The sequence below is a fragment of the Schistocerca cancellata genome, chromosome 8 (genome assembly GCF_023864275.1).
Source record: "Schistocerca cancellata isolate TAMUIC-IGC-003103 chromosome 8, iqSchCanc2.1, whole genome shotgun sequence".
Taxonomy (NCBI): Eukaryota; Metazoa; Arthropoda; class Insecta; order Orthoptera; family Acrididae; genus Schistocerca; species Schistocerca cancellata.
This window is the reverse complement of record NC_064633.1, coordinates 508,937,384-508,963,460: the sequence shown is the minus strand read 5'-3', so window position 1 is coordinate 508,963,460 and position 26,077 is coordinate 508,937,384. Positions and strand designations below refer to the sequence as shown.

Below are 26,077 nucleotides of genomic sequence, written 5' to 3'. Positions count from 1 at the left end.
GGAGAAGAGAAGTTTGTGGCACAACTTGACTAGAAAAAGGGATCAGTTCGTAGGACATGTTCTGAGGCATCATCAAGGGATCACCAATTTAGTATTGGAGGGCAGCGTGGAGGGTAAAAATCATAGAGGGAGACCAAGAGATGAATACACTATACAGATTCAGAAGGATGTAGGTTGTAGTAGGTACTGGGAGATGAAGAAGCTTGCACAGAATAGAATGGCATGGAGAGCTGCATTAAACCAGTCTCAGGACTGAAGACCACAACAACAACAACATAAGTTAAACTCATTTTGGAGAAAACTTAACGGTGTTAGCTCACAATAAGAGCAACTGTTGACACTTTTCTGTATTCAGATTTTCTTTACAGGATGTCTTCACTGGATGTCTCTGGCTACTAACTTGCACCTTGGCTCCCGTTGTAGCAGCAACAGAGGCAGCAGCTGTACCTACGGGCATGTAACCAGCAGGGACTGTATACCCTGAGATGACAAGTCATGGCATACCTTCTAATATTGTGTTGGACAATCTTTTGCCTGGCATAGTGCAGCAACTTGACTTGGCATAGACTCAACCACTCATTGGAAGCCCCTGCAGAAATACTGAGTCATGCTGCCTCTACAGCCACCCATAATTGTGAAAGTGTTGCTGGTGCAGGATTTTGTACACGAACTGATGTCTTGATAATGTCCCATAAATGTTTGGTGGGTGGCCAAATCATTTGCTTGAACTATGGAGAATGTTCTTCAAAACATCCATGAACAATTGTACCCAGAAACATGGTGCATTGTTGTCCATAAAAATTCCCTTGTTGTTTGGGAATACCAAGTCCATGAATGGCTGCAAATGGTCTCCAAGTAGCCAAACATAGCCATTTACAGTCAATGATTGGTTCAACTGGACCAGAGGACCCAGTTCATTCTATATAAATACAGCCCCCACGAGTAAGGAGCCATCGTCAGCCTGCACAGTGCCTTGTTGACAACCTGGGTCCATGGCTTCATGGGATTTATGCCACACTCAAACTGCACCACCAGCTCTTACCATTTGAAATCAGGACTCATCTGACCAGGCCATGTTTTTGTGATCGTCTAGGGTCCAACTGATATGGTCACAAGCCCAGGAGAGGCATTGCAGGTGGCCTCATGCTGACAGCAATGAAACTCTCACTGGTCATTTACTGCCACATTAATGCTACATTTTGCTTCACTATACTAATGGATAAGTTCATTGTACACCCATATTGTTTCCTGTGGTTATTTCACTCAGTGTTACTTGTCTTTTAACGCTGCTTTCGGTCATTAAGTGAAGGCTTTCAGTCACGGCATGGTCCATGTTGAGAGGGAATGCCTGAAATTTTTAAATTTTCAGCACGCTCTCAACACTGTGGATCTTGGAATATTGAATTCTCTTATGATTTCCAAAATGGAACCATCCTTGCATCTAGCTCCAACTACCATTCAAACAAGGGAAAATCCAGGACAGAATAATAATCATATTATAAAAAGGATAAACTGCTACTCACCATATAGTGGAGGTGCTGCTGAGTTGGAGACATGCACAACAAAGACTGCTAAACAAGTAAACTTTCAGCCAACACACACACACACACACACACACACACACACACACACACACGACCAATGTCTCTAACCATTCTGCGTTTAATCCGTTAACTCCCATTATGCGGCCATAATCGCATCAGAAATCTTTTTTCATATGAATCACCTGAGTACAAATGACAGCTCTGCCAATGCAATGCCCTTTGTGTACACGACACTACTGCATCTTCATGTGTGCATACTGCTGTCACATGACTTGTCACCTCTGTGTGTAGTGCCACACTGAAGGCACACTGTAAGACCATGGAAATGCAAAGAAAATGAATATATTTAGCAAAAGAATTAATGCATGGGTGCTGGCTTAAGCAAAAGAATTAAGGCATGGGCGCTGGCTTAAGCAAAAGAATTAAGGCATGGGTGCTGGCTTAAGCAAAAGAATTAAGGCATGGGTGCCGGCTTAAGCAAAAGAATTAAGGCATGGGTGCCGTCTATCATCATCAAGTTGGGAGAATAAATGAAATATTGTATCTTTTGTGACATAAATGAGCAGAAATTTAATATTTTTCGCTCCTCTTCTTCAAATGATGTAGCACAGGCCATGTTAGATTAAGGGCATGCTGCACAACTTCTCATCTTATTCTTGCGAATATTTACCTTTGCCACCCCTTCTCAAATGGATATCAAGGAAATTCCTTTTCACACAAAAAAGCATTTCATACTTTGCTTTACAACATCTGTAACTTCAAACCAGTAGATATTTGCAGGCATGGAATGGAAAAACTACAGGCACTTTGGAGTATTCTGCATGACAAAATATTCTGTTGGTGGTTAATTTCCATATTCTGTTCAATTAAGTAATGAAAAATGGTTTAAAATATGCAATGTTCGCATATAAATTAATCACAAATTATCATGACAAATTTACAATGAATTTTAATAAAACCAAGTTATTCTTAACAACAACCAAAACTTAAATCAGTAAGATGTTACACTATTTTGGCTTTAATATGGTATCCAGATGAAATACTATGTCACTTTTGAGTAGCATTTGAGGACAATTCCTAGCATTGCCAGTAAAATGCTGTCACAATATTTTCACATTAAGTTTTTTTAGAAGATGACCAGTATGCAATGGTTAATATATAAAATAACTGTAAGAGAATGAATAACACAAGAATAAACTACAGGATAATCTAAACATTAAGATAATCATGCTAACCAACAACAAGTTTTATACTAGCTACCCATATTCACTTGGTGTTGTACTTATATGTTGATATTTCAGATCACACACATAAATACTCAAGTCACATATCATTGGAGTGTCAAAAGGATACAAATCTCTGTAGTTCTTTTGTAAAGGTTTATAGCCATATTTCTGTAAGTGGCTTTCTATCTCCTCTACTTGCTGGATCAGTGAATTCTTTGTTGCAGACAACTGTTCATTGAATTTTTTCTGAACTTCTAGGCTATGTTTTGTTTCTTCAATCAGTTTTTTGAGGTTTTCCTTAAAAGAAAGGACTTGTAAATTAGTTACAACATCAGCTACTGAAAACTGGGAAAATTTTGAGGTACATCCAAGAATTAGAAATTAAGCAAATCCATTCCAATTTTCACTAACTATACAGTACTTATCCTCACAGCTTTAAACAGAAGTACAGAGTTCCGAATAAAGACTATATCATGGTATATCAACAAGGAATGACAACTACCTTAATTGGACATCCTTGAACTTTCACATTGTAATGAACAAATACTAACACAGACATCAGAATGAAATTGACTAGCACTGAGAGGTATACTGTTCAAAGATTATGGTTACAATAGATTATCATATAGACACAAAAGAAAACCTAGAAGTAGATTCAAGTTTTCTTGTACACCACTGTGAAATGTATGGCAGAGGATACTTAACATTGTGGGACATGTTAGAGTTCCTTATTGCTCCAGTTGTGTATGGCACACAGAAAAATGACTGCTTAAATGCCTGTGTGTGCACTGTAATTGGTGTAAGCTTGCCTTTGAGGAACTGTTGTGTATGGGGCCGAAGAATATTTCTAGATTGTTCACTTATGGTAATACTGGTTCTTGAAACTTCGTAAGTATGGTTTTGCGTGATAACTAAAGTACATCTTTAAACATCTGCTAGTTCAGATTATTCATTATTTCTGTGATACTTTCCTATGAGTAAAACAAACCTGCCCTTCTTGATGGATGTTCAGTATCCCCTGGTAGTTCTATCTGTTATGGACCCCACACACTCCAGCAATATTCTGTAGGACTCAGAAGTGTTTTGTTAAGCAGTCTCTTTTGTGGACTGACTGAAGTTCCTTCATTACCTTACCCAGGAGCTGAGGCCTATCTCCTGCTTTACCTTTAGCAGTGAAGGCCAGGTTCTTATCCCCTACCTGTCTTAAGTACACTGAAGACTGAGAGGTAGTTGTCAGGTGCAGACATCTGAGCAAAGTTTGCCATGCCCCAAAGTATTGTGTGATAATAACATGATCAGAATGAACAGTGCACTGCAGTTGCTGGGTGGAAACTATAGATACAATGCAACAAGCTATGCTTCATTTCTGTCTGTCTTACTGTTCAGCATAAGAATATGAATGTACACAGTACATGAGATGCACATTCTTTGCTGTTGCCTCACTCGAGTTTGTTAGGCGAACAGGATTTAAATGAGGTAAGAGCTAACTTGAAAGAATGCATGGTGCACTGTTTACATTCATATTATTCCTACGACAAAGAGCATACTGATTCAGGATTCACAGGAACCATCTCTTGTCACTGGTAGGAAAACATCCAAGACATAGCGTTGGCCATATTGACAAAAACTGTGAACACGGGCTTACCATTGGCTTTTCATAGCACAATTTTCGTGAGGACTTCAAATGTATGAGAAGTAAAAGTTACAAAATAAGAATGAAAATTACTTAGAAATTAAAAGTGGAAATATAAAATAAAATTTTATTAGATTTATAATAAAAACTTTATGAGATGTTTAAAATATCAATTAGATAATTCTGAATCACTTTCACTTGAGTGCTTGCTGCTCAGTTCTTTGTAAAGAGCATAATACTCCATACCACCTAGTGCATTTGATATTGAACATTTTTTAAGTGTCTGATTTGGAACACATTTCATGCATCACCACTCCAACAGCACACTTACAACAAAACCTGCATATTTTGTACATCCTGCTGGTGTCACTTGTCTGTCATTTTTCGAAAGCCAGTCCATGTGCATGCATTTAAGTTTGTCCTTAAATGGTTTTCTCAAATAGACATCAAGTTGTTGCAGAATTGACGTCATTCCGCCTGGAATTACTGCCAAGTCTATTTTGCTTTCTAATAATTTTTGTTTTACTGCAGGTACTCGCCGGACCAAAACACGGTCTTGGTGACTGATGCCTCACAGTAAGGTCTCGGCACAGTCACAGTGCACCCATATGCCAACAAGCCCTGAACAACCTGTTCCTTTCACCTCCAAATCTCTCACTCCAGCCCAGCGGCATTACTCTCAGATGGAAAAAGAGGCTCTTGCCATGGTCTATGCTCTCCAGACATTTTATGTTTTTTGTATGGCTTCAAGTTTCACCTTACTGCATACCATAACCCCTTGGTTTTCTTGTTTAACCATCACACTTCCTTGCCTGACAAGGCAGCACACCACCTATAATTCTGGGCAATGTTATTGTCTCAATTACTAAATCCATTTTCGACCAAGTCTACACATGCCAATGTGAATGCCTTATCCCGCCTTCCTGTGGCTTCTGATCCTGACCTTCATCTTGAGTAATTGCTTTGCTTCCATCTTGATATTGAAATATAGGCTGCGGTCAAGGGTTTCCCAATTACAAGCTCGTGCATATCAATTGCTATTACCATCAACCCCATTCTCTGCCAGGTGGTTCGGTTTGTTCAACAGGGCTGAACTACCAGTCTTTGGACCCCCTGTGCAACTATTTTTCCTTACAGTACTGCCTCTGTTTTTGGCGGTGCTTTGCTGTTGTCCATGGGAAACATCTCTCCCAGAGCAGTCATTCTGCCGCATTATGATGAGAGGTTCTACCCCTTCTCCACCAGGGCCAGTGGGGAGTTTTGTGCACTAATCTGTTAGCTAGGAGACATGTTTCTTGGCCGGGGATTGAAAGCAAAATTGTCTGTTTTGTTGTGGCTCGTGAGCAGTGTGCCTGACAAGACAACCCCAGGGCATCTCTGTCCCCCTGGCCCACATCGTGCCAGCTACAGGAGTGCATTGATGTACACTTTGCACATCCCTTCTTCAATTCCTATAGGCTCTTGGTTGTGGATGCATTTTCCCAGTTTCTTTACATTCTCTGGTGTGTGTCGACATTGGCTGAGGTCACAACCCATATGCCTTTGAGGCCTTTTTCTACTGACGGGTTGCCTTGTACCTTAGTTTCCCATAATGGGCTCCAATTCATTTCTCACACCTTTCAACTGTTTTGTTTCCTTCATGGTACTCATCATGTTATGGCTCTGCCATACCACCCCCAATCAAATGAGGAGGCAGAATGACTAGTGCATACATTCAAGTCCAAAATGAAAATGGTTGTTGTCAATTCTTCGCCAGACAATGCCCTTCTCTGTTTTATGAGCATCTAGTATCTATCGCTTCCCACCCCAGTGGTGCGGGAGGGGGGAGGGGGAGGGGGGGAACGACCCAGCAGAGTTGCTTCATGACTGGCAGCCTCAGACGCTCCTCCACCTTCTGCGACCAGCACTGCAGCTGCCAAGGTCGGGTTCGTCTGGCCATTTCGTGCTGTGATCGCCAGCCCAAGTTGATACCAGCCACAGCTGACTGCCACCAGGGATACTACCTTTGTGACATCCACATGACCAACATGCTGGTGATGCACTGCTTTGACCAGTTGCGCCTCAGCTCGCCACCAGATGCTACTGATTCGCTGGCGGGGCACTCATCACCACAGCTAATTGTGCCACTCTGCCTTGAGTCCATCATTACCTCTTGTGCAGGTACCCCTATCCTCCTCCATGTGCGGCACCATGGGATTCCAGCTTCTCAGCACTGGGTCCTGGTCAATCTCTGGTCTTGGTTCCATTGTCATAGCCTGCTGTTCCAGTCGGGCTGTCTCCACCAGCCCCCTCATCATCACCACCTCAGCCATAATCACTGGTGAATCCAGCCCCATCTTCTCTGCACTGGGACATGCCTCCTTATGACAATGCAAAGATGGCAACGGCACTCTCCAGCCTGGTGCTGTTGTTGCGTGCCACGCAGGCCTACCATCCTCGAAAATGCTCGCGTCTCCGCATATTCCAACCCTATGCACCGGGCCCCACCTGGCACGTCATCCCACTTCTGCCATCAGCTACTGCCGCTCTGCATTTGACGCATGTGTCTCTCATCAAGTCAATGGCATCTCCTCTGTCACCTAGGTGCCCACTTCACACGAGGGGGAGATGTGCTTATCCTGCTACTACTGCATGTGATCACATGAGTGCGCCAACTGTAGTGTCGCTGCACATGTGTACTTAAATAAATTGCCAACTGTATCGGTGCAGGCTGGGCACTAGAGGCTGCCTGTAGGAAGTGTGCACACGGCACGGTCTCTGCCACACCATCTACTGGCAACTCACATTTATATACATTCGAAACAATGCTGACTCACTCTCACTACGTTCTTTTAGTTTGTACCGTTTGCATCAGTTGTTCTGTATATCACTCATGTTGCACCTCTGTATAATTCTTTTGTCTTGTTACATGTGAAGTCATGCGAGGCTTATTTCCTTTATTGTTCAGAGGGTTATGAATAAAAGCCGTATTCTTATTTCTTGGATCAGTTTTGTGTGCTACTTGGTTACTACACATTACATGAGGTCTTTATGACATTCTGGATCATGCTGTTCTTATGAAAGGTGACTGTAATGGGGATTTCATTACAGTTTTTCACTACTGCAGCTACTACCCTGCAAGGAAACCATTGCTTGGTGTCCCTGCACCCCAAAGTAGACAAGCAGGCACATAGTCCTTGGCTTACATGAGGAGTTTGTAGCTTGGGCACCAAAAATGCTTTCCCTTCATCATTATGGGGCTAAAACTGTACAGGCTCCTTACAGTGGAATGGTTACCATGCTAGGTTTTGGGCTACTAGCACATTAGCTGATAAAGTGTTGGAAAGTTTCAGTAAGTAGCATTAGTCAGTATCCATGAGAAAACCCAGGTTGTCAGTTTGGAAGCCATCCTACGTATCAAGTCAAAGATGAAGGGCATTTTCCTTCCTTTCCTGTGTGCTCCCCACACACATTCCCCCAAGAGTTGTAAGCTCCCAGGGAGAGGATAGCCAGTGCTAGACTCCAAAGTACATAAAAAAGATTTACCACATGGATTCGGGTTCCCATGTTCACGAATCACAGAGACTGTGGTGCTACAGACAATATAGGAAATAATTCATTGTTTTTTCAACCCTTTCCTTGACATATAATCATTGCAAATCTCATTACTAGCATACCAATTCATTTCATTTATATGAGCCATACCAAGGCAAGTGTTAATACTGACTGTCACATTCATATTGTTGGCTGTTTCATCACCAGGCCAAGCCAGGCCAGGGCCATGGCCTCAGGCATGAGGCTTTGCTACAGGCACCCAAAGGCCTAAGACTCTGTTGAGGTCACCAGCGGCCTTGTGGCAGCCAACATGTTACGTATACCACCAGCACTGATAGAAAACTGTGGTGATCTGCCTACATAGTCTTGGAAAATTGTCAGCTGTAGTTGACTGTTTCTCTTAAATCTTCAGTACTTCTTAAGTGCATCCAAGTCTTGCTCATGTTTATGGTCACTCAAGAATAACAACCACATTCACAATGTGAGGAATAAAACAACTTCTAAAATGACTCATTACCAGACACATCACTAGCATTGAAACCTGGGATGTATGTATCTGTCATGTATTATTTTCATCCCAGCCTCCTAAAACAAATATCCATGATTTCTATCAGCTTACTGTTCATTATTTTTAACTGCATACACAGTTGTGAAAGAATGGCATAAGCAACACTATATTTGTAACTGTTACAATGATACCTTGATATCAATAACCTCCTCAATGCGCTGGTCTACAAATTCCTCTGATGCTGTAGCCTTCAGGGGATCTCCAAAGAGGCTAGGGCTAAGCAGCTCTCTCTCTAAGTGTGCTATTTTTTTGTCTATATTCCGTGCACACTCCTTCAGAACCTTGAATGAATCACACTCCTTAGCACTCATACTGTAACAGAATGTAAACCAAGGTAACTGTTTTAATATACAGATACACAAAGGAAAAAATACAGTTTTATTATAATGCCATGAAATAAATAAAGTTATAATTGTTAGCAATAATGATGACAGCAGCCTCACAGAGAAAGTAGCCAAGCAGAAAAGCACACTAACTGTCTCAAATTATAGACGGTTTTAACAGTAGTTCCAGAGGTTACAAGTGCAAGCATTAGAATCTTACATAAAAGTATGTGAATTATGGTTTACCAAATTGCAAAGCCTATCATAAATCAGTATTGGAAACAACATGAGAATCCTGCATTGTTGTTTTAAGTGAGCTCTTGATAAGGATAGTCAATGCAGTCTCCAAACTTATGTCAGGTGTTTGTGCATACCTTTGTGCATGCACATACAGTCCTGCACGAAAACTATGCTCATTAATTGTGGAATTGTGGATTTTATTGTTTATTTTTAGACGGGTACAATAACTACATTGCTGTTTTTTTATGCTGAGGATTTCTCACTCATTTGGATGTTGACTGTTTCCTGAAAGATGGTGTTATATCTCTATAAGAAAGAGAAATGTTTACCAGCATGTGCCTGAATTTAAAAGCAACAGGATGATACAAGGAAGGATTTCAAGGCTGGTGTTTATGTCTTTGGTGAATTTTATTTTACGCACATTAGGCTGTAATTGCATACATCCGAGTAATGTTTCACCTCCTGAAGTTGGAGGCATATCAGAAGCAATAAAGGCTTGGACAGCTGTTTCAAACTTAAATAAGTTCTGCAAACCAAAATGTTTATATTTATCCATGTAACTGTCAGTTTGTGAAAAGTATTGCCTGAGATTGTGAATTCATGCCGAGCTGGGTTGTGGAAATTGTAATGGGGAAGAGTTTAGCAGTAAAGAGTACAACTGGTCTAAATCCAATCTTCCTTATCTATTCAAGTTATTTTTGTGATTTAGAATTTTGATGGCCTTTGTAAATTCCCACATAGTAATGACTGGGTCTTGACAAATCCACAATATTAGAGAAATTAATTTGGTGGTTGCCTCACCCCAGTGGGTAATCTGGAACTGCTGATGTAGTCTTATTTCCCAGATGACAATCACTAGGGTTCCTTGTGCCAACTTTTCCCAACTAAACGCTCCAAAACATACATGGATTCACAATCTGAGGCAGCAGTCTGTTGATGTCTCAATCCAACCACTGCACAGATATGTATAAACAGTTGGGCTTGCTGATCTTGTTCTAGTTTTAAGCTGCCACCCGATTCTTTATAGCCTCTGTCGATGTTCACAGCAATGGAGATGAAATACTACGCAAGTAAGCCATAGATCACAACTAACACACATAAAACAAAATTCACCAAAGCAACATGACTGTGGCCTACCGTGACTATTGTTTATCATCCAAAGATTTTGCTACTCATACTGCCTGGGATCCCATGACTCCTACAATTGCAATCAGTGGGTTCTTGAGGACCATATTCACCAAGGAGCACCATACCAACAGTACCACATGACTAACATCCAAGAGGACACATACTGTTCATTGGACAGTATTTTATAACCACATCACATTCATTGCATTGAGAAACAAACTTAATGGCGTGCTACCAGTTATTCTGTAAGTTGTTAACATTTTCTGCATAATTTTCTGACAACTGAACAAGCCTGCAATTTTGCTGACATGTATACTTACTGCCTGGATCCCAACCAGACTGAACTATTGTTGGTCTCATGCTGCTATTTATAGCCAAGTACGATTCCCAATATAAACTATGATGTGTGATGCCCTTGGTTTTCAGACACAACATTTACATTCTGTAAAATAAATTCTCTGTGTTTCCCAGCTCTGGTGGATGTGATGGCCAGCAAGATCTTTAACCGAGTGTCAGACCCCAAGCCTTATTTAACACGTTGACTACGTAGCAGGCTGAAACCTCCATCCCTATATATTAGGTTTCCTGATGCCATTTCAATAGACTCTTTAATTATGCAGTCTCAGAAACCCACCACAAGACTAGTCTTATAGCATTTCATTTCATGGTTATATTCTTGGTGGTACAGTAGAACCTCGCTAATCTAATCTTGTATGTTCCAACTACCCACTTAGTCTGACTATCCCATTTCCAGTGTTTGTTCACCTACACAGGCCACTGCTACAGTCAGTACTGGACTTGGTGATCGCTCATTGTCTGCAATATGGATCTATAGACAGTTGACAGCTGCTACGTGCTATAGTTCCAACACTTTTAGTATGAATTAACTTTTTTCTAGCTCCATTAATAAGTGTTACTGTCCACACATTTTTTTATAAATCAGTGATAATATACTTCTTTCATATTAAAGTGCGTAAAACTACATTATGGCACCAACTAAATGTAAACATGTGTTGCTATCGTAACAAGCAGACATTGAGCCCAGTGTCGTAAGTGACTATCAGTATAGCTGATGCTGACTGCACAACAGAAGCAGAATTAACTGACTACCAACTCTGACACTGTAACTTGGTTGGTTGGTTGGTTTGGGGAAGGAGACCAGACAGCGTGGTCATCGGTCTCATCGGATTAGGGAAGGATGGGGAAGGAAGTTAGCCGTGCCCTTTCAGAGGAACCATCCCGGCATTTGCCTGGAGTGATTTAGGGAAATCATGGAAAACCTAAATCAGGATGGCCAGACGCGGGATTGAACCGTCGTCCTTCCAAATGCAAGTCCAGTGTCTCACTGTAACTTGAACAACCAATGAGAATGAGGAAGACAATGAACCTATGACTTGGGTATCATTACTACAAATGCATTTGATATGGCCCTTTAATACACCGAACAAAGTTCTAGGTCTACCACAATAGGCATTATGCGGATTAGGAAATGGTAGAATATAGCAGCAAAATCAAAGCTGTCATCTCCTAAGCAAATGGGCATTACAGACTTTTTTGTCCTTCTTAAGACCAGAACAACTGTTTTTACAGTGTTTATTTGTTCACTGGCCTGTAACACATCTCACCAGCTAAAATGCAGCCCCACTTTGAGTGCTGCTCTCAAAGAATGAATTGGTTGACATTCATTAGCAGCTGGTAATGTCCATGATTACAGTCAAACAATTAACAGCTGCTGTGAGTCATTGTGCTGGAAGATCTCTTGAGAGTTGTGTATCTGTGGTACCAGTACCAAAGGTACCTGAAGTAATATCCATTTATGTGGATCCTGTGTCCTCTGCAAGAAGTATTACTCATCCACTTGACTGCGAGAGGCATTTCAGTGGTAGAGCTAGGCATCTTGTACAGGGTGGATGGTGAGGGAGGACTCAGGGTGTTGTATCGATCCCCCTAGCCAACAAGTCTGAGGTGCTGTCTTTCAATGAAAGTGAAACTGAGCATGAGCCAGTGGAACTCACCAGTTTTGTACAGTGCCAAAAGGAAGCAAATGCAAAAAGGTAGAGATATATTATCATCAGCAGTCCATACATAAGACGAATTTTGGTAACCCTTAGGGAAATGGCAACAGTAGGCAGGAAAGAACACCACATGCACTCATTCTGGTACATCTAAGGGCATCATTCAACATGTTCAAGAGGCTATTCTGGCAGCCATTGAGGAAACTGAGTGCAAACAATTGCAGAGTGTGGTACATATTCAAACAAATGATAGCTGTTATCATGTGTCCGAGGTCATACTTGGGTCAATCAAGTGACTGGGAGAGAAAGTTGAGAAGACCAGCTTTGCGCAAGGAATTTCAATAAAGCTCGAAATTTGCAGCATTGTCCCCGAAACTGATCATGGCACTTTGGTTCTGAGCTGAATGGAAGGACTGAACCAGCAACTTCAAAGATACTGTGGCAAGCTACGCTGCAACTCCCTGGACTTGTGCCTTAGAGAACTGCAGGGTCCCCCTAAACATGTCAGCAGGTCTAAGGTGTGCACTAGGCCTAAACATCAGATGCTGCTACTCTGGTAGCTGACTGTGTGGGGTGTACACAAGGTTTTTCTTAGATTGAGTGACTCTCCATCCAATCCAGATAATAGCTGTACAAAACTCAGAAGCATCAGTGTAAGGTTGAAAGAAAGGCCTCCCACAGATGAGAGCATTAAAATCCTAATGGTTAACTGCCGAAGCATTCACTAAAAAGTGGCAGAGTTCAAATTGCTTATGAAAAGCAGTGAAGCTCTCATAACACTACGTACAGAAATCTGCTCAAAACCTGAAATTGATGGTAGTGAGATTTTTGTGGAAAATCTAAGTGTATATCAAAAGGAAAGGCAAATGCATTTTGTTGCAGCAGACAAGAAACTCAAATCCACTGAGATAGAAATTGAAGCTGCATCTGACACTGTTTGGGCAAGACTCAGTATCAGTTGCGGGCATAAAATGATAATTTGAGCCTTCTATCATCCACCTGACTCATCTCCTGATGTAAATGAAAACTTTGGAGAGAACCTCAGTTCATTTGCATGTAAGTTCCTCGGCCATAATGTAATCATTGGTGGAGACCTTAATAATCTGCTAATCAATTGGGAAAATTACAGTTTTGTTAGTGATTTGTGTGATAAAACATCCTGTGAAACATTACTGAAACCTGCCTAGAACAGATAGTTCAGAACTCTACTCATGTTGGAAATATATTAGAAATATTGGTAACAAATAGACCTGACCTCTTTGAGGATGCCCACATAGAAACCAGTGTCAGTGACCATGACACAGTTGTGGCAACAATGATTACCTAAGTACAAAGGACTACTAAAAAAGGAAAGATATATGTGTGTTCAATAAAATAGATAAGAAATCAGTAGTGTCATATCTCAGTGAGGAACTTGAAACTTCCAGCACAGGGCATGAGCATGTAGGGGAACTATGGCTCAAGTTTAAAAGAATAATTGACCATGGACTGGTTAGATATGTACCTAGTAGAACATTTCATAATGAGAGAGACTCTCCTTGGTACTCACAAGGGAACCTCCCCATTGCACCCCCCTCAGATTTAGTTATAAGTTGGCACAGTGGATAGGCCTTGAAAAACTGAACACAGATCAATCGAGAAAACAGGAAGAAGTTATGTGGAACTATGAAAAAAATAAGCAAAATATACAAACTGAGTAGTCCATGCGCAAGATAGGCAACATTAAGGACAGTGTGAGCTCAGGAGCGCCCTGGTCCCGTGGTTAGCGTGAGCAGCTGCGGAACGAGAGGTCCTTGGTTCAAGTCTTCCATCGAATGAAAAGTTTATGTGACAAACTCTTATGTTTTCATCACTTTTTTGGGAGTGATTATCACATCCACAAAAAAACCTAAATCGGGCAAGGTAGAAGAATCTTTTTACCCATTCACCAAGTGTACAAGTTAGGTGGGTTGACAACATATTCCTGTCATGTGACGCACATACTGTCACAAGTGTCGTATAGAATATATCAGGTTCCCATTGGAGAGGCATGTCCTTTCGTCTACTAATCTCACGGTTTTGCGGTGCGGTCGCAAAACACAGACACTAAACTTATTACAGTGAACAGAGACGTCAATGAACGAACGGACAGATCATAACTTTGCGAAAATATAGAAAGTAAACTTTTCACTCGAGGGAAGACTTGAACCAAGGACCTCTCTATCCGCAGCTGCTCACGCTAACCACAGGACCACGGGACTCCTGAGCTCACACTATCCTTGATGTTGCCTATCTTGGAAATGGACTACTCAGTTTGTATATTTTGCTTATTTTTTCATAGTTCCATACAACTTCTTCCTGTTTTCTCGATTGATCTGTGTTCAGTTTTTCAAGGCCTATCCACTGTGCCAACTTATAACTAAATCTGAGGGGGGTGCGATGGGGAGGTTCCCTTGTCAGTCATTCTAAAGAAACTTCTAAAGAAACAGAGATAACTGAATAATAGCTGTGAAAACAAAGCATAGGTTTATACAGTGCTTTTTTTCTAAAAAAAAAAGTTTAAGGGTACTCCGACATTGGATATAATGCAGCGAAAATTACTTATAACTGAAGCATGGGATACCACCCGTCTGCTTTTAGCCATGACGTCATCAACATGCCGAACTACAAAAAAATGGTATCGGACTTGTTCCAAAGTCCAACACTCTGGACGATCATTTAATTTTCTATCATGCACTAGTTCGTTCACTGCATTTTCCACGTAGGTTCAATGCTCAGGTTTACAGTTTCACTTTCGTCATCCACTGATGTTGAACTTCCTAGCTTTTCACTCGCACACGAATTATTGACAGTTTTTGGTTTTTTAGATGCAGGAGAACAAGTAAAATAGTTTGTTAGTTTTCTGCTTGAAACAGTCAGTGACATCGCTTTTCCCACCAAAAACTGCACTGGTATCATTCCTATTGCAATTAACAACACAAAAAAATGAAATAAAAAATTTACGCCTGTGAAATAAATCTTTGGTACTCTTCCAAGTTCTCAATATCGTAAAAAAATTACTTTGTTGACGAAAAAGTTTAGGGTTAGGCATCGCCCAGCATTCCCCCACAAAAACAGCATTGGGTTTATAGATACAGAGCTGCTGAATGAAGCAGGTTTGGCTGTAAAGAGGACAATGGTTTAAGTCTTCAATGACTACCATAGCTGAACTGTGTCAAACGATCTTTCATAAAACCCAAAGAAATTACGGTCATATGTAAAGGCTGTTAGTGGTCCCAACGTTAGTGTCCAAACCCTAGTGAATGAAACAGGAACTGAAATTCAGAGTAGCAAAGCAAAAGCTGAAATGCTTAACTCTATTTTCAAATGTTCCTTTACGAAGGAAAACCCAGGAGAATTGCCCTGTTTTTAATCCTCTTACCATTGGAAAGATAAATGAAGTCAGTGTTCAGTGTTAGTGTCAGTGGTGTTGAGAAAGGGAAGAAATCCTTAAAATTGAACTAAACTGTAGGACGCGATGGAATCTGTCAGGTTCTATACTGAATTTGTGACCAAGATAGCCCCTCTTTTAACTATACTCTCCTGTAGACCCTTCAAACAAAAAACCTTGCCCAGTTCAGGGAGAAAAGCACAGGTCGAACCCATTTACAACGAGGCTAGAAGTAGTGATCCACAAAACTACCATCCAATATCCTTGACATCAATTTGTTGTAGAATCTTAGAACTTATTCTGGGCTCCAACATAACGAGGTATCTTGAACAGAATAACCTCCTAAATGCCAACCAGTATGGAATGCAAAGAGCCAATCATGTGAAGCCCGACTTGCACTTTTCACACATAACATACTGAAAGATTTGGATCAGGCTGTCAGGTAGATGCATTATTTCTTGATTTCTGATAAGTCTTTAACTCAGTACCATACCTACACTTACTGTCAAAAGTACGGTCGTATGAGGTATTAAGTGAAATTTGTGGCTGGACTGGAACTTTTAGGCAGGGAAGACACAGCATGCTATCTTGCACAGAGTGTCATTATCAGATGTAGAAATAACATCAGGCATGCCCCAGGGAAGTTGCTGGGACTCTTGCTGTTCATGATGTCTATCAATGACCTTTCACACAATATTAAGACTTTTTATAGATGATGCAATTATCTGTGCTGAAGTAATGTCTGAAAAAAGCTGCATAGATATTCAGTCGAATCTTCATAAGATTTCAAAGTGGTGCAAAGATTGGCAACTTGCTCTCAATGTACAGAAACAAAAAATTGTGCACTTTACAAGAAGAAAAAACACACATAGTATCCTACGACTGTAGTATCAATGAGTCACTGTTGGAATCAGCCAACTCATACAAATACCTGGATGTAACACTTTGTGGTGATATGAAATGGAATGCTCACAAGGTCTCAGTTGAGGGTAAAGCAGACTTCGGTTTGTTGGCAGAATACTGAGGACGTGCAATCAGTCTATAAAGGAGATTGTATACAAATGACTCGTGTGACCGGTTCTGGAGTATTGCATAAGTGTGTAGGACCTGTACTAAAGAGGACTAACAGGGGATATTGAACACATACAGAGTAAGGCAGCAAGAATGAGCACCAGTGTGGGAGAGTGCTACAGTGTTGCTGAAGAAATTGAACTAGCAGACTGCTAAAGATAAATGTGAACTATCCTGAGAAAATCTACTAACAATGTTTCAAGAACCAGCTTTAATTATTACTCTAGGAATAAACTTCAATTCACTATGTATCACACACATATGGATTGTGAGGGTGAGATTAAAAAAATTACAGTGTGCAAAGAGGCATTCAAACAATTATTCCTTCCACGCACCATACGTGAATGAAATGGGAAGAAATCCTAATAAGCACTTCATGATGGTTTGCAGAGTATAGGTATAGGTGTAGATGTAATTGTAGATTTCTCATATTTTGAAGAGTTAAGTGTAAATCAACTGCATGTTAATGCAGTACTGTAAAAAGGTATGAACCGATGTTCAGCTGCCACTCACAGAGACAATATATTACTGTACGATACAGACATATTTTACAATATACACACCACTAAACATTACACTTTTTTGTAAGATTTTTGATTGTGTGAATGTTTTCATTTTGTTGCTGTTTTAATATGGAACAATATTTCAAATAGTATTTCCAGTTGAACATTGAAGTTGTGCTGTACTGTATTATGATGATGTGGGTCAATAAAAGTGTTGTTCTGATAATCCAGCCTTTTTGTGGTCTGACCATGCTTCTGGTCCAGTAGGATGAGGATAGTGAGGTTCTGCTATACTTGGCAACATCAATTCGCTTGGTTGTGTTGGTCTAGTATATCACTGATGTTACTCACATCTCTCTTTGATTGTTATGATAATCTGCCTTGTGGTACACAACAGACTTACAGAGGCCTAAATCATCTTTAATATTACAAAAGTGCTTTCTATCTTAGTTGAAAGGAGTGAAATACAACAGATATCATGTTCTCATTGGACTCCACCAATCTTTCCAGATATTTGGTCAGCATAAGCCAGACAAGCAATTCTTAGTTCCTGTTCTTCCTTCTCAGTCTTAACCTCTATCTCACATATTCTTGATTTTGATTTTATATGATAATGAGTACCCATTCCTTCAGAACATTATTCATAAGTGTTTTAAATTTTTCAGCAAGGGTCTTCTTGTCTGAAAGTGTTTGAGCTCCAAGTGTGACAAAGCAAGCTGGGATATTTTGCCATCTGTCTACTTAAATTTGTTCTTTTTTTTTCATTTTTGAACTAATTACCATTAACATACATGAGTATAATCTGTATTTTCATAATACAGAAAGGTTCGCCCACAGTTTTAAAGAATATAACACCAGATCTAATTTTGTGCTTAGTTTTATATATGTAATTGACTTTCTAGTTTATTTTGACTATTACTAGTTAGTATCTTTCATTATAGGGTGAAATCAGTAATTGTTTCTTAACTTAAATTCTACTGTTGACATATAAACAAGTATAAATTCTGTAATAATTGTAAAGATTTGAAAGACAAAATACTAGTAATCTTAAAGTATCTATTTGGCTCTATTCAAAAACATGTTAGCAAAGCCAGCCTTTAATCAATTCCAAAGTAATTAACAGTTTTGTCCAAAGTATTGTTTGTGTACTTATATTTGTTAATTACACGATTTAAACAAATAATTCGGCCTACATCTTGTAGTAGAAGAAACTGTTAAAAAGAACCAATTTTTCGATGTATTCAGTTAATTTAATGAGTTAAGTTTTAATTGTAATTTCTGTAGATTAAACATCGAACAATGTGTAGTTTCAGGGCCTACTATTCTGATGATATACAACAGCCCACTTTTTGGTCACGAGTCAGTCAGTCAGTTCATGTCCGAGTTTCAAATGAGAAATCTGTGTTGGTTAGAACAAGAACAATACTTTAACTTAACTGTGGAATAAGTGTTAAACAATTAGGCCAGGTGTCAAACCAATGACAGTGTCTGCTCCATATGTACCTTGCTATTCTTCAAGAACTGTGAACTTTGTGGTTAGGTTTTTACTGCTCGTAGATGTTCAACAGTAAACTATTGTAGCAGTATTTGAAGCTCTGCCTGCAAACTATTAAAGAGACTGTGCACTGGGGAAATAACTGTGTATTATTAGCGGGTTGTGAACAGTGAAATTAAAGTACTGTGAAGCGCAACCGTGCACCTGCCGGCTACATTATTTACAGCAGTCAGTGTTGGAATCCACAACCCATTTTTCAGCCAGTGTAGCAATGCAGTACGTCATCACCGAGGACAACAAATGAAGAAACAAAGCAGGTGGAACCGCTACACATGGACCATTCTTTAGCATCAAATTCCTTTGTGATGGATGGCAATGACTTTATTCTTGGAGATAAATGTCAGTATACGTAGACTTTCTACATACACTGTGACCTAGGGATCCATTGTGATTCTTCTCATAACTAACACATCAACGAAAGGTAGTTTGATCTCTCTCTCAGTTCCATCACAAATTTTGTATTATGATGGACAGAGTTTAAATGTTCCAGTAACTCTTCAGCTCTTCTGTTCCAAGTGGTAACACCCCATAAATGTATCAAATACCAACAGAAACAAATTAGCGAAATTAGGGTCTTTGCATAGGCTGGTACTGAATAATGGACTACCCACTACCACATCATTAGTTTGTTCATAATAGTTACCAAAGAACAGGAGATAAACTGATGTCACAATGTGCATAAAAACGTCTGTGAAACAACTGTCTGGCTTCAGCATATTCTAAGAGCCTTAATCATGTTGCATGACGAGCCTTGAGTCATTGAGAAGGGTCAGACTTCCTTTTGCTTTTACTTGTAGGGTTGACATTTATTTGTCTGTATGCTACATAATTGAAAAGGTGAAAAATCTTATTGTAGTCCTTGTGACATTAGGATTGTAGGATCGCCTTGTTGACAGGTAGGACTATAATTTCCTTGTCCCCTTGCAGATTTCTCAGTGTTGCTTGCTCTTCCTTGAAGATGCTGGATCTTAGTATTGGCACTGTGATAAGTGTTCTAAAGGTTTTACAACAAACCACCTCTTCTGCTTCCGGTGGTAGAGAAGCTGCAACATATTCCATGGAGCTGATGTAATCTACTACTGGTATAATTTTTGGAGCGTGTATGAAATCGAGCCCTTTAGCAAGGATCTTCACTGTATTCTCATCTACATGATTGTCGGTGAGATTAATGACAGTATGTTTCCCTGTACCTTGTCTTGGCTTTTTGTGCTAATGATTGAATTTTGTTTTCTGGTGTGAAGTAATTTTCAACTGCACTGATTCTGTTTGTGACAAGGCCATATTGTCACCCCATTCCCAAGAATTCCAGAGTGTGTAGCTGACATGTAAAGATGGAGAATTTTTTTAAAGTGATGTCTGGCATTCTTCGGATTTCATGAATTCTCTCTCTTACTAGGGCCAAGTTTGCAAGGCTGGTGTGTTAATGTGATGTTCGATGTCTGCAGATGTAGGTATGGCTTTTTCATCCTGACACCTTGTCGAATAGATCTGTGTACTGAGAAGTCTACCTTTCACCTGGCACAGCTTCTCCAACTGATAGGCATTGTGAAATGTTTACTCCCTGTTGAGTGAAGTGAGGTGATCTCTCAGACTTTCCAAGTGTGATTGATTAATGGTGTGTTGTGCTGTGTCCTCCTCCCTCCCCCCCCCCCCCCCCAAGCCAACTGCGAAAACGGAATACTGATATTGTGGTCAGTTTCAGTGGTATTGCCCTCTTGACCAGGTTCCACTTTGACACCTTGGAACTAATCAAGGAAAACATTGAAGATTGTATCACAGAAAGTTTTGTGTGTTTTCTGAAAGTCAACTTATTTCCTATTCAAAGGAAAATATGACGACCAAACCCCTGATGGCAAACCTATTCAGGGAACCCAATTAAACAAAGGTACTAAAATCCTCCAAGCTGAAACATGTTTCTATTGGCACATGGACGGCACTTGTCTTTTGGTTACATCGAGCAGAAAAACTTGAGCTCCTGGAACACGTAAACTCTTTGTAACATAAAACCCATGATGAAACTTTGAAAAGAGAACTAGGTACCTTTCCTTGACATGATATGAGAACACGTTGACACCTTTGTCACAATGCATAAGGCAAACCTTTATGCACGGACCTATCTCCATGCCTCAAGTCATCATCAGCTACCAAAAATTTGTTGCTACGAAATCTGGTCGATACTTTCAGACAAAGAGAGCATCATTGAAGAATTACAAGCAATGCTCCAAAGGAATGGGTATTCAGATTGTCAAAATCAAGAATGAATGAGAAAAAGATTAAGTCTGAGAAGGAAGAAGAGAAGCAAACAACTGCTTACATATCTAATCCCGGCCAAATATCCAGAAAGATCAGTAGGCCCCTATAGAATCCAAAACATTGGATTTAATACTGACAAGACAAATTCTGTTTAGATGAGTCCCAGCTCTGCATACACTACTGTGATGGATGTAATCATGTGGGGTAGCTCTGAGTATAAACATTGTCAGATTACATTCACCATTGTCTTATGAGCCCAGCACCAGTGTGATGATATGGGGGCACTACCAAGTTCACAAGTTCTAAGGTAACATATAACTTTAACGAGCAGAGGTGTTGCACAACATTTACCAAACCAACGAATAATGATTGCAACAACAAAAATTTAAGTAATGAGTTAGTATAGCATGCTGTTTGGAAATTTGTTTTCTTTCTGTGTGTGTAAGTTGAATGGACACAGCATATCTGGTAGTCAGGATGACAACAGGAATCTTACTAAGCTTCATAGTACATGTTGGTTTTGCGTTGTCTGCTCCTACCTTGGAGATATGGTGCAATCCACAGGAGGAGGACGTCTGTGACAATCGTGATGATGTCCCCAATATCTGGAGAGTCTTTGAGATCATTCAGTTAGCTGTCATCCAAGAGAGAATAAAGGTCAATTACTATCATACGTAATTGTATTGTGCAAATCTAATGATACTGCTCCTTGGTCATAAAGGAATGTATGACATGTTTGACTGTTGTAATTAATAGATCAATGTATTCATATTAACAAAGAACGTTTCTACATTATTTATTGGAAATTTGAGATTTGTAAGAGATCTGTTCAGCTTCCAGCAAAGAAGTTGCAGAAGGAAACAAAGGCTACAGTAACGAAGACTGCACAGTTAGTCCGATCTAGGTACGAATAATTCTATTCAAATAGATATTAATAGAGACAGCATAATTTGCATTTCTCGCAAGGGGCTTAGCCGAGATGAATCTCCGAAGTCACTGTGACAATCTGTGAACAAGGCAACTTAATATCACATGTCACCATTGCTGTCCTGACCTACCCACCTAGATACAGAGATTGTTCTGCTACTGCTCTTGCCAATATGTTTCCAGAACTTCGACCAATTAAAAACACCTGGCCATTTGCTGAGAGACTGGCACGCCAACAACCAACAGCTGCTATGACTGATGAACTCTGCCATAAGGCTGAAGCAGAACAGAATGCCAGAATCACATTTTCTCTTTGTGGTGGAGTGTGCACTGATATGAAACTTCCTGACGTACTAAATGTGTGTGCTGGACCAAAAGTTGAAGTGTGGACCTTTGCCTTCTTTGGGCCCATACTCTACCGACTGAGGTCGCCAAGTACGACTCATGAACAGCCCTCAAAGTCTTACTTCCATAATTATCTGGTCTCCTACCTTCCAAACTTCACAGAGGCGTATTTGTGTAGCTCAGTCAGTAGAGCACTTGCCACTGAAAAATCAAAGGTCCTCACTTCATGTCTTGATCCGGTACACGGTTTTAATCTGCCAGGAAGTTTTAGAATAGAACGAATTACCCATACCTATAGTCAAATCTCAGTTCAACCCAATGCTCAGCCTGGTTGTCAGAAGTCTTGGGATACCTCCTACTATCATGTTGGACTTTCTTCTGCTTGGCGTAGTGCAGAAACTCGATGTGGCATGGACTCAACAAGTCGTTGGATGTCCCATGCAGAAATATTGAGCCATGGTTTCTCTATAGCCATCCATAACTGCAAATAGTGTTACTGGTGCAGGATTTTGTGCACAAAGTAACCTCTCATTTATGTCATATAAATGTTTGATGGGATTTATGTCAGGGAATCTGGTGGCCCAATAATTCGTGCAAATTGTCCAGAATGTTCTTCAAACCAACAGCAAAGAACTGTGACCTTCCACAATTGTTTGGGAAGTTGAAATCCATGAATGGCTGCAAATGGTCTCCAAGCTGCTGAACATAACCATTTCCTGTCAATGATTGGTACGGTTGGACCACTGAACCTGGTCCATTTCATGTAAACAAAGCCCACATTATCTGAAATCTAAACTCATCTGAACAGGCCATAGTTTCCAAGTCATCTAGTGTCCATGCAATATGGTCACAAGCCAGGAGAATTACTGCAGATGATGTTATGCTGTTAGCAGAGGCACTTGCAGCAGTTGTCTGCTGCCATAGCTCATTAACACAAATTTCGTTGGACTGTCCTAATGGATATGTTCATCATATGTTCCACATCGAATTCTATGGTCATTGCATGCAGTGTTGCTTGTCTGTTAACACTAACAACTCTACACAAATGCCACTTCTCTCAGTCATCAAGTAAAGGTCACTGGCCACCACTTCACTCATGGTGAGAGGTAATGCCTGAAATTTGCTATTTTCGGCACACTTTCGACACTGAAGATTACGGAATATTGAATTCCCTAATGATTTCTTAAATGGAATGTCACATTAGTCTAGCTTCAACTACCACTCCACATTCAGAGACTGTTAATTCCCATTGTGCAGCCACAACCATACTGGAAACTTTTTCACATGACTCACCTGAGTACAAATGACAGCCCCGCCAATGCACTGCCCTCTCATACCTTGTGTACACGATACTACCACCATCTATATATGTGCACATTGTTATCGCGTGACTTGTCACCTCATTGTACATGCACAATAAGTAAGATTTCATTATTTGCTTCTTTCTGTGTGTTGATGTCAAGCACTGCCTTAATCAAACAGACTTTCCATAGGGCGAGTACTGATGCTGAAAATGTGTGGAATAAAAAGAAATATTTTTTTTGTTTTTAGTTTGAGAAATCTTGGTGCTTTTTGGTACAAAGTGGATGCCTTGGAAGGGGTGTGTGTGTGTGTGTGTGTGTGTGTGTGTGTGTGTGTGTGTGTGTGTGTGTGTGCGGAGAATAGTGAAGGACTGGCCCTGCTGGGAGGGTAAAGACATACAGGACAATAAGGGGGCACGAAATAACGGGACATTAGGAAAGCATATGGAAATAGTCTTTTGGTGACACAGGAAGAAATAATGCGAGTTCAGTACAGAGTAACAACAATATGAAAAATGATAGATTGCTACTCATCAAATAGGAGGAGGCATTGAGTTGCAGACAGGCACAATGAAAAGACTGCTTATCTTTTAGCAAAAGTTTCATTGTAGTTTTACTGAAAGTTTAGCAGTTTTCCATTTTGTGTGTGTGTGTGTGTGTGTGTGTGTGTGTGTGTGTGTGTGTGTGTGTGTGTGAGTGAGAGAGAGAGAGAGTGAGTGAGAGAGAGACTCAATGTCTCCTATATGTGGTGGGCAGCCTTCTATCTTCTTCCTATTACTTCAATGCAATGTCTCCTACATGTGGTGGGCAGCCTTCTCTCTTCTTCATACTACTGAGAGACTGGATATGTTTCTTAACTATTTGGGCAGGTTACTTCCAGTCTCATTGTTTTGGCAGGATTATATACATATTGCACTACCCCACCTTGCAATACAGCCAATCATAACCTATAATTAAAACACGGCACACCTGAATTTTCAGACTGTTGTTTCTATATATGCATTCTCATTGCTCTAACAAGAATACTGTGGGCTAAGCATGACCAAGTCTGAGATGAAGGTAATAATCATTTACAATTGTTACAAAAACATTAGTCTGATGAGAAATGAACATCAAACTTAAGATGAACAGTGAAATTTAAAACCACAGTACTAAAATTGAAAATGTTACAGGTTCAGAATGTAGTTTTATATTCTTGTGCAAAAGTAACAGGCTGCCAGTAAAAACCAGAGAGGAGATTTGAATTCTCTAGCTTTTCAAAAATTAAATACAAGAGTATCTTATCACTTACTGAAAACAAAGATGATGTGACTTACCAAATGAAAGTGCTGGCAGGTCGACAGACACACAAACGAACACAAACATACACACAAAATTCAAGCTTTCGCAACAAACTGTTGCCTCATCAGGAAAGAGGGAAGGAGAGGGAAAGACTAAAGGATGTGGGTTTTAAGGGAGAGGGTAAGGAGTCATTCCAGTCCCGGGAGCGGAAAGACTTACCTTAAGGGGAAAAAAGGACGGGTACACACTCGCGCACACACACACATATCCATCCACACATATACAGACACAAGCAGAATATGTCTGCTTGTGTCTGTATATGTGTGGATGGATATGTGTGTGTGTGCGCGCGAGTGTGTACCCGTCCTTTTTTCCCCCTAAGGTAAGTCTTTCCGCTCCCGGGACTGGAATGACTCCTTACCCTCTCCCTTAAAACCCACATCCTTTCGTCTTTCCCTCTCCTTCCCTCTTTCCTGATGAGGCAACAGTTTGTTGCGAAAGCTTGAATTTTGTGTGTATGTTATGGAAATGGAAGAGGATGTAGATGAAGAGTAAATGGGAGATACGATATTGCGTGAAGAGTTTGACAGAGCACTGAAAGACCTGAGTCGAAACAAGGCCCCGGGAGTAGACAACATTCCATTAGAACTACTGATGGCCTTGGGAGAGCCAGTCCTGACAAAACTCTACCATCTGGTGAGCAAGATGTATGAGACAGGCGAAATTCCCTCAGACTTCAAGAAGAATATAATACTTCCAATCCCAAAGAAAGCAGGTGTTGACAGATGTGAAAATTACCGAACAGTTTAATAAGTCACAGCTGCAAAATACTAACGCGAATTCTTTACAGACGAATGGAAAAACTGGTAGAAGCCGACCTCGGGGAAGTTCAGATTGGATTCCGCAGAAATATTGAATATTGGAATGCGTGAGGCAATACTGACCTTACAATTTATCTTAGAAGAAAGATTAAGGAAAGGCAAACCTCCATTTCTAGCATTTGTAGACTTAGAGAAAGCTTTTGACAATGTTGACTGGAATACTCTCTTTCAAATTCTAAAGGTGGCAGGGGTAAAATACAGGGAGCGAAAGGCTATTTACAATTTGTACAGAAACCAGATGGCAGTTATAAGTGTCAAGGGGCATGAAAGGGAAGCAGTGGTTGGGAAGGGAGTGAGACAGGGTTGTAGCCTCTCCCCGATGTTATTCGATCTGTATATT

At 40.4% G+C, this 26,077-nt stretch overlaps 1 protein-coding gene across 1 annotated transcript in view; it reads right to left on the bottom strand.

Moving 5' to 3' along the window:
* LOC126095659 (uncharacterized) overlaps window positions 1-26,077 on the bottom strand; it is a 46,922-nt gene that overhangs the window by 9,261 nt on the left and 11,584 nt on the right. Inside the window, exons 2-3 of the mRNA XM_049910416.1 lie at window positions 8,637-8,817; window positions 2,863-3,067 (exon numbers count right to left, since the gene is read on the bottom strand). Coding sequence (XP_049766373.1) covers window positions 2,863-3,067; window positions 8,637-8,817 — 386 coding nt within the window. The remainder of the gene's footprint in view (window positions 1-2,862; window positions 3,068-8,636; window positions 8,818-26,077) is intronic.